The sequence below is a fragment of the Staurois parvus genome, unplaced genomic scaffold (assembly GCF_062004578.1).
Source record: "Staurois parvus isolate SC_StPar_1 unplaced genomic scaffold, SC_StPar_1.0 ptg000562l, whole genome shotgun sequence".
Classification (NCBI taxonomy): Eukaryota; Metazoa; Chordata; class Amphibia; order Anura; family Ranidae; genus Staurois; species Staurois parvus.
Genome location: NW_028318358.1, coordinates 3,997,501 through 4,009,887, shown reverse-complemented (window position 1 = coordinate 4,009,887; position 12,387 = coordinate 3,997,501). Strand labels below are relative to the sequence as shown.

Sequence of the window (12,387 nt, the reverse complement as noted above, 5' to 3'; positions counted from 1 at the left end):
AGGCATGTTGAGTCTATAGAAGATACATTTTCCACAAGTTTTGTTTTTTTAAAACCTAAAAAGTTGTCAAATAAATTATATATTGCTCCCACATGCCATGGGTATATGTGGAATTACACCTCAATATATTCTTCTGCTTCTACCGAGTATGGAAATAGCACTTGTATAAGATGTTTTGGGAGCCTAGCCACATACAGGAGCCCAAAATCCAATGGCCACTTGAAAGCCTGAAAGTGCACAACTTCCTCACTACCCATCACAGTTTCAGAGGCCCTGAACCACCAGGATAGCACCACTCTTCCAATGACCCCTTTTTGGAAAGTAGACACTGCAAGGAATTTTATCAAGAGGCATAATGAGTGTATGGGGGGTGGGGTATTCTGGCATTTCAGAGCCTCCAAAACCAATAGGTGGTCAGGTAGTGTACTGAGGAAATAAAGACCTTTAAAAGCCTGAAGGTACTTATTGGATTTTGGGGTCTTGTACACAGCTAGAATGCCAAACGGTATCTCAGATGTGGCATTCCCATATTCAATTTTAATGATGCATTGCTCACACATGCCTAATTTTCCTGACTTTGTACCAAAAAAAAAAAAAGTCAAAAAGCTTGGTCTCCAGGATGGTTAGCATGTGTGATCTACACTTCTAACGCTGGGCATAAAAATGACCCCTTTTTGGAAAGTAAACTCTTTGAGAGCCATGCTAAGTCAACAAATTTTAGTTTTTAGAAAGTTGTGTTTTTTTAATGTGAACAAAGAAAGTTGTTAAGAAATTACTTTGCTTTAAAAAATGTTTAGGGGTTCAAAAGTTTTTGGGTTTCAGACACCCTAGTGAATAAAATGGTGGGTGCTGCAATTTTATGTCACAGTACTCATGGAGCAATTTTTCAACCGCTAAATTGTTTAGGGGAAAATATAAAATTTACTTTTAATGCACAAAAACACAATATGTTGGCCAATTTGGTAAAATATAAAAGATGGTATGCCAAGTAAATAGATACCAAACGTGACATGCTTAAAAACTACGCATGCATGAGCCTAGGCAATGCTTTAACACTTTACAGGCTACCATTTTAGATTTACACAGGTCTAGTGCTAGAATTACTGCCCTCGCACCATGCATGTGATACCTCACATGCATGGTGCAACCACTGTTTACATACTGACACAGGATCACCACTTGTGCACACATGCACTGGGGGGTTGCTAAGGTGCTCTTTCCCCACACTGTCTTTTTGTGATCACTTGCCATCAAAAGGAATAAAATTCCTATGACTGAGAAATTTGGGTTCTATTAGACTAGATCTCCTCTGATCTCCCCAAGATCAGTGCAAGTAGATGCTTTCCCAATTTATAAATGGCACCGTATATATCCTGCAAAACTGAAGTGATGAAATGCTCATAGCTTCCAATTTTAGGCTATAGAGTTGATTGGAGATGGATGGTGCCAATCAGATGTATGGTCAGCTAGCAGAAACACCAGCTGCATTCCCAGGTTCCCCTGATGGCACAGGACTGCCTGAGAAGGCCATGAAGGGCAATCGGGGGAGGGAACCCTCTTTTCCTGCTGCTTGTAAAAGCAATCCTGCAGCTAATTCGCAACTAGGATAGCTTTTACATGAAAGCTAATAACCGGCTGAAGAAGAAAAAAAAAAAAAAAAAAAAAAAAGACACCAGGATGCCTGCAGCTGGGGACATTATGGTATAACCACCCACAGTCCAGTGATGTGGCAGTATGTTGCTGGTCCTGATTGGGTAAGTTTTTTTTTTTTAATGCAGCCTGTGGGCTGAAAGAAAATGACTGCCAGGGAAAAGAAAAAAGTGGTATAACCACCATTAGAATATACCACCCTGCATCCACCCACTTCTGATGGTGGGCACACATGAAATTTAAGTTAACAGCTTCCTTTATTCACAGCAATCCACATGGATGAAGAAATCTGCCCCAAAGCATTTTTTAAATATATACCGAAGCATTGGGGCCATCCACCCACTGGCCACCCCAGGCCCCCATGCTTGGGCATATATAGGTTTTGTTTTTTTAGCTGCGGATGAAAAATCTCATCCAACAGCACTGCAGACATATTCTGGCAACAGAGTCTTGCTCTCAGAATAAACAGATTGGTGCTGCAGCTGAATGGCATTCCTGCAATGAAAACACCAATGTTAAACAGTAAAGCCATAACAGTAACTTGAAACATTTTTGGTTTAACTTTTTTTACTTTTCCTTTTGATTTTTTTTTTTTTTTTTAAAAACAAGCAGATTAGGGTCTCAAAATGCAATAGCCAGTTTCCCGACTACCTAACATCTTTTGAGACCCTGTGCAAAGTGTGCCGTACCCTATACTAATAGTCCACTAGTGCATGGTAGCAATGGAAGCAGTCCTTTAGGCAGAAGCCATGCTGGCCAGGACGAGGGAAATGAAAAACCCCCACACACCCCCCCCCCCCTCCCCCCCACCACACACAGATGTCACACCTAATTCCATGTCTGCTACAGATTTTTTGGGGTGTCTTGGGTTGGGGTACCAGTTTGTATACCTTGTAAAAAGTCCCCTGTGATGTTTAGATGACAGGTTCTTTGAGACATGCAGGGTCTACAGACAACATGTTCAATGTATTGCAATACATAGTTTCTCAGCTGTGCTAGCTGAGCGACAGCCATGAGCTGGAAATTACATCACACACCTCACCTTCCAGGTTACAGAAAGGGGAACACAGACTTTCCTCCTCTCCCACTTAGCCACTAGTACCTGCCATGGCACTCCCTGGGCCTACAAGCAGGGCCCATGCACACGGAAGAAAAAAAATTTGAAATACATTTTAAAATATTCTTCCCAAATATACAGACATTTGAAAGACTAATTTTGGCTGTATCAAACACATTAACATGCAGTTATTAATTTTAAAATATTTCACATTTTGCAATTTATACATTTTAAATATATTCAAATATAATTAACATTTACATACATTTGTAAATGCATTCCAACATACAGTACATTTAAATATAATGAACACAGCCAAAATTGTAGTATTTCAAATATATGTCAATACATTTGGGAAGAAAAATTTAAAAATATTTTCCATGTGGGCAGATACATGGTGGGAGAGTACGCAGGAGGGAGGGCAGTACCAGGGCTGTGGAAGCGATCAGGTGGCAGTGTAGCTGCCCGACTGCTTCCACCTGACAGGCAGAAGTTGGCCTATAAGTTGTGTTGTGTATAAAACCCTGTTAGGTCTGTACAATGTATGGACCTGTAAGCGAAAGGCAGTAGGTATACAAACTAGAAATGCTATGTGGCCTGTAGAGGGTCAGCACATTGTAGAGATCCTTTGACACTTCTCAAACTGATGCACATCTCATAACTACTGTTAGTATAGAATAAAAGCAGGCAAGGTGTTGCTCATAGTGAACTGACCATATTGTTGGGATCCAGCCAGCAGCCCAATTGACAGCTGGCTCTCAGCATGCAGCTGAAGCCAGCTGCACTTGCCCCCCTCCCCAGCCTGGCATTTTAACACTGGAGGAGCAGAGTGGAGAGCTGGTGACTGCTCCGTTCTGTATTTCAAGAGCAGAGAATAGAGTTTCAATCAGTGGTCGTCAATGGGGAACAGCTGCAGTATCACACCAAAATCTGCAGCAATGAGAGGAGTATGTATGGTACAGGCATCCTGGATACTAGGAGATGCAATGTGCTGTGCCCAGAAGGATGAGGTGAATGGCAGGGAGGGAGAGAACGTGACAATTTATCCACTGCTTATTTTCCCACTCATCCCCCATCACTTTTTGATGACAAGGGTGAACAGCAGAGGTAGGTTTCCCCTGCTCTTTAACAGATTCTTCTTTCCCCCCTTGTTCCTCACCCCCTATTAGATTATGCTGTCCCCACTCCTCACCTACCCTATGCTGTGGCTCCACCTTGTCCTCACTAATGTATACAGTTGCCCCCTCCCTCTCATTCCATGCTCCCCCACTCCACATCCCACACGGTCCACAACTCCTAACCCCCACATTCTACATGGCTGTTCCCTCTACCCCCTCAACCATAGCACCTCCTTCACATCCACCTCTGCCCTGGTCACTGTGCTCCACCCACCGGACACCCCAGGTTATGGCATCTCCATCCCATGCAATGCCCTGCAGGCTATGTGGTGATAAGGAGTGGTGGGCAGTAGTATGAGATGCAGGGTAAGGAGTGGGAGGAGCACAGAAAGCTGCAGGGATGCAGACTAGGGATATTCACACTCTGGCTATACAATGTAGCAGTGGTAAGAGACAAAATATTTGTAGTCAGGTAAGAAAGCATTTGGTTTATTATACAGCCAGATTAAAAATGCTTGCATTTAAAAAATGTAAAATTCAATTTTACAGAATATTTTAGGTAAAAAGCTGTATCTTTAAACAATCATGTTAAAACAAGGTAGATTAAAAAATATAGCTGCCCAGGATATTCCTCGCAAATCCAAATGCTAAAAAAAAAAAAAATATATATATGTAAGTGCAAACATGACAAGATATGTTGCTCCAAAATAATGAATACAATGGAGGCCCAGTATGGTCCTCCTGACACTAATTCACAAATAAGTTAACACACACTAAAGACCCACAAATGTATTCAAATCTCCATTGTAAACATTTCTCCTCACTTCCTATTTGAAGAGTGATCTGGGAGGAAATACCCCAGGACACCATCCATAGCCTCATTAGGAGCATGCCCTGATGTAGTCAGGCATGCATACAAGCACATGAGGGCCATACAAACTACTGAGTACCATTTTGAGTTGCTGCAATGAAATTTCAGCAAAATGGACTAGCCTGCTGCATAATTTTCTCACTTTGATTTTAATTTCCATCAGAGGACTGAATTCAAAGACATCCAAAAGATAAACCTACAAATAATGGGGGCATCCTTACGTTCCTAACAGTACCCAGTCCATATCAGTATAGATATCCAGCATATTTTTCCCCAGTGAGATCTGATGTGTTTTCAAAGTGTCACTTTAATTTTTTGAGCCGTGTACATTTTACACAGCTGTATTATGTATTCTGTAAATGCATGTATACGTACATAAAGGCAGATATGCAGGCACTGTCCTGACTGTTAGGAAAGTGTGTATTTCTGTTACAAAGAACAAAATTGCATATTTGGCTGGAGGAAAGCATCTAACCAGTGTGATTTTAGGCAGGATTGATTTCTGTAAATTCCAACATGGGCCAGGGTCTAGGGCAACCTAAATCATAACATTATTCATAGCAGAATGCTGGGTACACAGGAAGCTTTTGTTCAACCCAGTAGGCTGAACAAAAAAACAAAACAAAAATGAACATCTCACAAATCGCCAAACATCTGATGTTAGAACACAAGAACTCAGCAGGTAGATTGCCACACTGACAGTCATGTCCCCCCCAACCCCACCAGGGCACACTGATCAGCACTGGTAGCCATTGGTTGCCAGCACTGATTGGATGCTAGTTTTTCCAGCCTGTTCCATTTGACAGAAGCCAGATATCAGTGCCCTGGTAGTTTGAGAACTAGAAGCAGTCAGCCACAAATTTTGGTGCTGATGGAGGTGCAGGGGGGCTGCTCAGTAACATCTTACACCCTAAATGTGGGTGTAACATGTTACTAAAAAGGTGAACTGGTACTTTAACAGTCCCCCCCCCATCTCAATCTCAAACTGGGTGTACACTGCCTGAATATTGGCCAGTTCGGCAGGACTGGCCTTTGTCGAAGGGGCATGCTGGAAAACCAGCATCTAGTCAGTGCTTCCAGTCAATGATGCGCTGATTAGTGTGTTCTGAGGCGGGGGGGGTTGAGTATCCCTGTCAGAACACAAAAGACACAGCATCGCCTGTGTTAGTACAGCAATCTTTGTTCAGCCCGCTGGATTGAATGAAAAAAGTGTACCAGGCACAAGGATGACTGCGGCAACACTGCCTGCCTGGGTGCAAACCAGGGTATTTTTACGCAACTGTTACAATCACAAACTTTACTTACCTCTCTCCAGTGCCCACAATCATTTAAATTGTTTACGCTCCTTGATACTCAGATTTTCAAGACTAAGTAGAAAGAAACAATTGCATATCAATCAATTTTATTTTTTAAAAGCTAGGTTCACACTGCAGGGTGCTTTCAGGGGATTGCAGGTGTTACCACCTCCTGCAGCCTAAACATGCTGCTCTGCAGAGACACACAAGGCTACCAGTCATCCCTAATGGCATCCCCATGCATCTAAAACCATCTTGCATTTGCGGGTGTGGAAACCACAGAGATGTCACATGGTGCAAAAGCACCAAGCATTTTCCCTGCAACAGTGTTTCCAAAATGTAAACCTCATTTTTTTGTGGGAAACAGGCAGTGCAGCCCATTCAAATTCATGGGCTGCAGTACCTGTGCAAATGCAGGCTGCCATCCTGCACAAGTGTGAACCTAGGATAAGGCAGCAACAGTACTGAACTGCAGGCACTTTGTGTGCCTGAAATTCTTCCAATCAGTTCTTGTCTGTACACCCCTCCTCCTCGGATTCTAGGTCCAGCATGGCTGTACAGGGGCTACAACTCTTAAACTTATTCTTTAATCTCCATATTGATTAGAATACACACCACTTAATTGTAGCTTAGCAATCATTGAAAATAAAGGCTTGGGGTAAACTAATGCAGCCACCACATCATCTGGTGATTAGCCAGAAATGCACCTCCCGTCTTACAGTGGAGGATTAACTGTAGCCACGCTGAGGAAAAACAGCTACCCTTGGCCCGCAGCATTGTCCGTGGCAAGGGTAGGATTAGTCACTTATGCAAAGTCCATCTCTAAGCCATCTAACAATTTAAAGCTGGACACTAAGCAGTTACAGCTATAGCTTCTCATTTTGGGATAAAGGTTATACATAAAATGACTGAAAGCCAACCATTGTAAGCACCCTTTACAGTGTCAGTGGTTTGTCTCAACCCTTTAACTGCAACCTTTGCTGGCCAGCTTGGGCTGTAAGTTGAAAGACTTACTGGCTGGATCACTAGGTAATAACTTATGAAGGATGGGCTCAGACTGCTGTGTTAAAAACCTAGTGACCGAGTATCATGCATAACATTTTTTATTTTGGTCATAGCTACACTTTAAGCCCTAACTCCCAGTAAAAAGCCCTTTCCTTTTCCACTGAAAAAGTCAGGTAGTGAAGGTTCTAGCACACAATTGCCCTAAAGCTGAACCAAAGTGAGCTACTCACCTTTCCAGTCCCTGTTCCTTTCTGGCATCTATGTGATCATCACTGGCTGGCACAGGATGAGGTCACACCTGCACGTGCAGTTTACATGCCAGGGAATGCTGTGAGCAGGCAGGTTAGGAGCATCTTATTGCAAAAGAAACATAATGTCTCTTCTGCAATAAAATAGCCCGCTTGCTCAGTGAGCAGCAGAACTTTAAATTCTGCTTTAAAGCTGAACTAAAGTCAGTTTACTTACTGCCTCCCTAATGATCTAGGTCCCTCTCTGGCATCTTCTCCCCGGGTGTAAGTCTTCAGGCACCTCTACCGGCCAAGGCAGGATGACTCAACTTCTGCACGTAACCTCCTGCACTAATTTTACACTATGAAGGCTCTACTTTCCCTTGTATCTGCTTGCCATTTTTTGTGATGTGAGCAACCGGGTTCCCAGGCAAACATTGATAGACAGATGTACCAAGCACCAGCAATACCTTTCCCAGGAAATTAGTATGGTTTGACTCACTTGTTAACTCAAGGGATCATTTAGCTCTGGCAAGCACAGGCACAAAGGCTCAGATAAGTTACGAAATCACTTACTAATGATCGCTCATTTAGAATTTTCGGATACAGAAGTAGCAGAGGAACTGGCTCAGTTAAAGATTAAGCAATGGGCCCTGATGGTATTCATCCCAGAGTTAAGAACTTTGAGGTATAGTTGGACCATTAACTGATCTTTTTAATCAAATCAGTAACAAGGAGAAAGCTCCCCATGACTGGTGGACAGCTAATATTGTACCTATCCACAAGGGCAGCAAGGTAGAAGCTGGCAATTACAGGCCAGTGAGTTTAACATTGGTTTTAGTTTAATGGAATCACTCCTGAAAAGAAGGATCATTGGCCACTTAAGACAACTTGCTGGATCCAAAGCAGTATTGCTTTACCAAGGGCAGATCATGTTAGACTAATCTGACTGGATTTTTTTACTTTACCAATGTTTTGGACCAAGGTGGTGCTGTGGACAGATTGTGGAACTGCATCCTGCTGAAATCAAGATTGCCAACACGTTATACAAACTAGGACTTAACCCTTGGGTGGGTCAGTGGATATGCAGCTGGCTAAAAAAAAAAAAAAAAAAAAAAAAACACCACACACACCAGTGGCATCTCATGGGGCCTCCTATTGATCCCAGGCCCTCAGGCAGTGCCCAAGTTACCAAATGGTCAGTCTGCCCCTGGGTGTACCACAAGGCTCTAAACTATGTCCTGCTACATTTAATCCATATGCAAGTGACATAACTAAAATGTTTGGGTAAGGCAGGTCTTTGCTGATGGCACAAAGGTAACCGGGTTGATATCCCTGGAAGTCTTTAACATGGAACATGATTTGGCATTGCTGAAACATTGGTCAAAAAAGTGGAAATTGCAGTTCAATGTTTCCAAATTTAAAAATGCACCTGGGGAGGAAAAAAAAATCTCTTGGGAGAGTACATTGGAGGTACAGTGTTCACCAGCACTTCAGGGGAAAGGACTTGGGGGTACTTATTTCAGATGATTGCAAAATTAAAGTGTGGCCAGGCAGTGGGAAAAGTGAATAGAATTCTAGGATGCATCACTAGAGGGGTCACCAGCAGGAAGAAGGAGCTCCTGATTCCCCTAGATGTTTAGTTAGGCCCAATTTAGAATACGGTGTCCAGTTCTGGAGACCTCACTTACAAAAAGATATAAGATAGAACAAGTCCAGAGACTGGTAGCAAACTGAAAGGTCTGAGGAGAGAACATCAAGAGCAACTTCATGTACAGTCTGGAGGAAAGGGGAGACACGATTGAAACCTTTACATCAAGGGGGGGGGGGGGGGGGGGATGAGGTTCGGGAGGGCAGTATTTTCAACATGAAACCAAAATAAACACAGGGACATGACCTTTAACTGGAAAGTTAATTACTAATCTCAGAAAGTACCATTTTAGTGAAATTAGTTGATGCTTGGAATGAACTTCCAGAGATAGTGAACCAGTCAACAGTAAATTGCTTCAAACATGCTTGGGACAAGCATATATCTTTTTTTGGTCTAAAAACAGACCAGGCTGAAGAAAGACCAAAGAATAAGTGATCAGGTTTTCCTTGGAACTTAGTTTCCCATGCATGTGCCTTAGCAACAAAATCCAACTTCCGCAAGATTTACTGAGTGAAGTTAGTCAAAAAATACCCCTATCCTTTAGGACTGGTCCCAAGTCTAGTCTGTTTGGAAGAGGCAAAGGCTTGTCCACCAGAAATCTGAGTATGTGTGGGAGTCATGCTGTTCCATTTGATGCATTAAGGATTACAGGAACTCCCTTGCTCTTATCTAGCATAGCAGTCAAGGGGGAGGCTCTTCAGGAGGAATAGCATATACCAGTCTGAATTCAGTACAATGAATCAGATCAACTGCAGAGGTTAGGGGATCTCTGGTCATGGCTATGAATTTGTTCAGCCTGTTGAACCTGGGAGGTTAGATATAAACATCTGATTTTCCCCACTTTTGAAAACTTTCAAAAATTGGGTGCAGAGACCACTCCCCCAGATCTAGGCATTGACAGCTTAGGAAGTCTGCCTGACAGTTTACTCCAGGGATACAGACAACTTCGAGAGCTGGAATCCATGTTTCTGATCTGGAGTGCATTAGTGGTGCCTTCCTGATGTTTTAAGTTGGCCATTATTGTGCCCTTGTCTGACTGCATGCCAAAGTGTTAATGTGGAGTTTTGACTCCTGTGGAGGCTACATTCTCTGGAAAGTCAGGGATTTTTAGAATCTGCCCTTGCCTACAAGATTGGCATCCGTTGTCACCACCTTTTAGGGCATGCAAAGGAGCACATTATCCAATTTCAGGAAAGGACTGGATAGCCATTGTTTCAGTGAGATCTTAGACATGAGCTTTGGGTGATCCAAGCATTGGATTTGATGGTTCCCAAATTAGGCAGAAGAGGTCTGCAGTGAAACTGGTCAAACAAAAGTAAAAATAAAAAACCTTGTAGGAGGCTACCACCAAGACTATAACCCTTATACTGTGCAAATGGAGGTGCCGTTTTGACCTGTGGGGCTTCAGGGAAACCTTTCCCCAAGGGAAAATTCTGGCTTGGGCTGTGTCCAAGATTAGACCCAGGTACTCAAGACCATGCAAGGGCTGGAGCGCAAACTTTGAATTTTCTACAGATTTTAGTTCCTTCAAACTTTTGGCAGAATCAACTTTTCAGTTTTTAAAATTGATAAAAAAAACCTGGATAAAAGACTATTTAGAGATCAGTGATTGCATCATACTCTGAGTGGTCCAAGGTTATTAGTGGTGTACCACATGGCTCAGTGTTAAGACCCACTCTTTAGCATATTTAGAAATTATAGGGTCTGGGATTAAAAGTATAATTTTAGTGTTTGTGGATGACACCAAGCTATGCAGTGGAATTACATCCTTATAGGAGGTCTCTGATTTACAACACAACCTCAATGCACTAAAGAAACTATGACACATGAGGTTTAAGGTTGACAAATGTAAAGTTATGCACTTTGGGGCTAAAAGCCTGCATGGATCATACATTGTACATACCATGATGAGAACAGCTGGGTGAGTCAGTGGTAAAGGATCTTGGTGTTCTGGTAGATAGACTTAGTGTTACTAAGCCCACAATAGTAAAATCAGTCCATATGCAGTAAAGTATGCTTGCTATACTCACTGTGGAACCTAGGGGGTTAATACTTTGCATTGTGAAAAGATGTTTGATCCTGTCCTTTGTATTACCAAGTAATTGAAAAGATGAAGGGGAGCATCAAATTGCTAACCAGCCAGTCATGTGGGAGCAACTCAATGCATTTGGGCATCTAGACATTGTGAATACAACTTGCTGATGTTCATACCAAGCATCAAAATGGGGAAAATAATTTAAGTGACTTTGAACGTGGCATGGTTGTTGGTGCCAGACAGGCTTGTCTGAGTATTTCAAAAACTGCTGATCTACTGGGATTTCCACACAACCATCTCTAGGGTTTACAGAGAATGGTTACATAAAAAAAAAAAAAAAAAAAAAAAAAAAAAAAAAAAAAAAAAACCCCACACACACACACACACACACACACACACACACACACACACACACACACACCAACCCACCTACATATTAGGGCATTTAACATTGTAAGCCATAACAGTTCACTAAAATTGAATAACACCCAACAGACCTCAATATTGCAATCTCACACACTGAGTGAAAGTCACTGTATAAACCTAAAACATACAGCAATACAAAATGCACAAATGTAGAGTGAGACACCCAGCTGATCATCTAGTACAGGCCATGTAATATATTATTCACACATACTCTAGCATGAACACAATGAGGTATGGCTCATATAGGTAAATAAACCAAGAGTGTATAAATAAAGTATAAAGTGACAGTTCACAGTGATGATCCTAAAAAGTCCCCAAAAAATGCCAAGTGAATCTTCCCCTTGGTACACCCCAGTCTGGGGAGTAGACAGGAGGGATTTTCTAGAGCTGAGGGGAGACACCAGAGATCACAGCAGTCTGGAGACACTGGGGAGATATGAGAGGACAGTATTGAGGCGATAGTACCCTCCTAAGACCTGTTGGAGCGGAATCCCACCAGCCTTGACCGGCAGAGGAATTTGGATGTTGGTTTGAGCGCTTCTTGACCTGTTATATATAGATCAATGATTGGACGGGAGCATGCTGGTGATGGTGGACACAGCAGTATACCAAGGGGAAGTTTCACTCTGAATTTTGGGGACTTATTGTGGACTGTCACTTTGTTGCTTATGCTTATGATCAGAAAAAACTGCAGCATAAAAGTGAAATGTTATTTCACTTACCTTGGCCACTCACTTTCATATGTATTCCCAGGCTTAGAAGCATCCCCACCTTTAGGGAGAAAAAAAAAAAAAAAAAAAAAAAAAATCAGCTAGATGTTACAGCTCATCTATTAAAATGATGAAAGTTAGTGTTATTGGTGGATAGGGTTATCAACCTTTCATTAACTTAAGATATGTAGACTGAGGCATTCAATGGCATTTAGCAAGCCTAGGTTCACATGTGCAGTTCAGAAACATGTGCAGGCAAAATGCACTGCTCTTTAGCACTATGTGGTTCCGCATGAAATGTTTTTTTAAAAAAAGTCAGGGACCTTTCCCTGTGTTTTACAC

The 12,387-nt window shown here is 42.2% G+C and overlaps 1 protein-coding gene across 1 annotated transcript in view; it reads right to left on the bottom strand.

Moving 5' to 3' along the window:
* Nucleotides 1–4,277: 4,277 nt before the first annotated feature.
* Nucleotides 4,278–12,387, bottom strand: part of LOC149450770 (uncharacterized) — a 50,817-nt gene continuing 42,707 nt past the window's right edge. The window contains exons 7-9 of the mRNA XM_089691350.1: nucleotides 12,058–12,106; nucleotides 6,002–6,063; nucleotides 4,278–4,472 (exon numbers count right to left, since the gene is read on the bottom strand). Coding sequence (XP_089547476.1) covers nucleotides 6,021–6,063; nucleotides 12,058–12,106 — 92 coding nt within the window. The 3' untranslated portion in view covers nucleotides 4,278–4,472; nucleotides 6,002–6,020. The remainder of the gene's footprint in view (nucleotides 4,473–6,001; nucleotides 6,064–12,057; nucleotides 12,107–12,387) is intronic.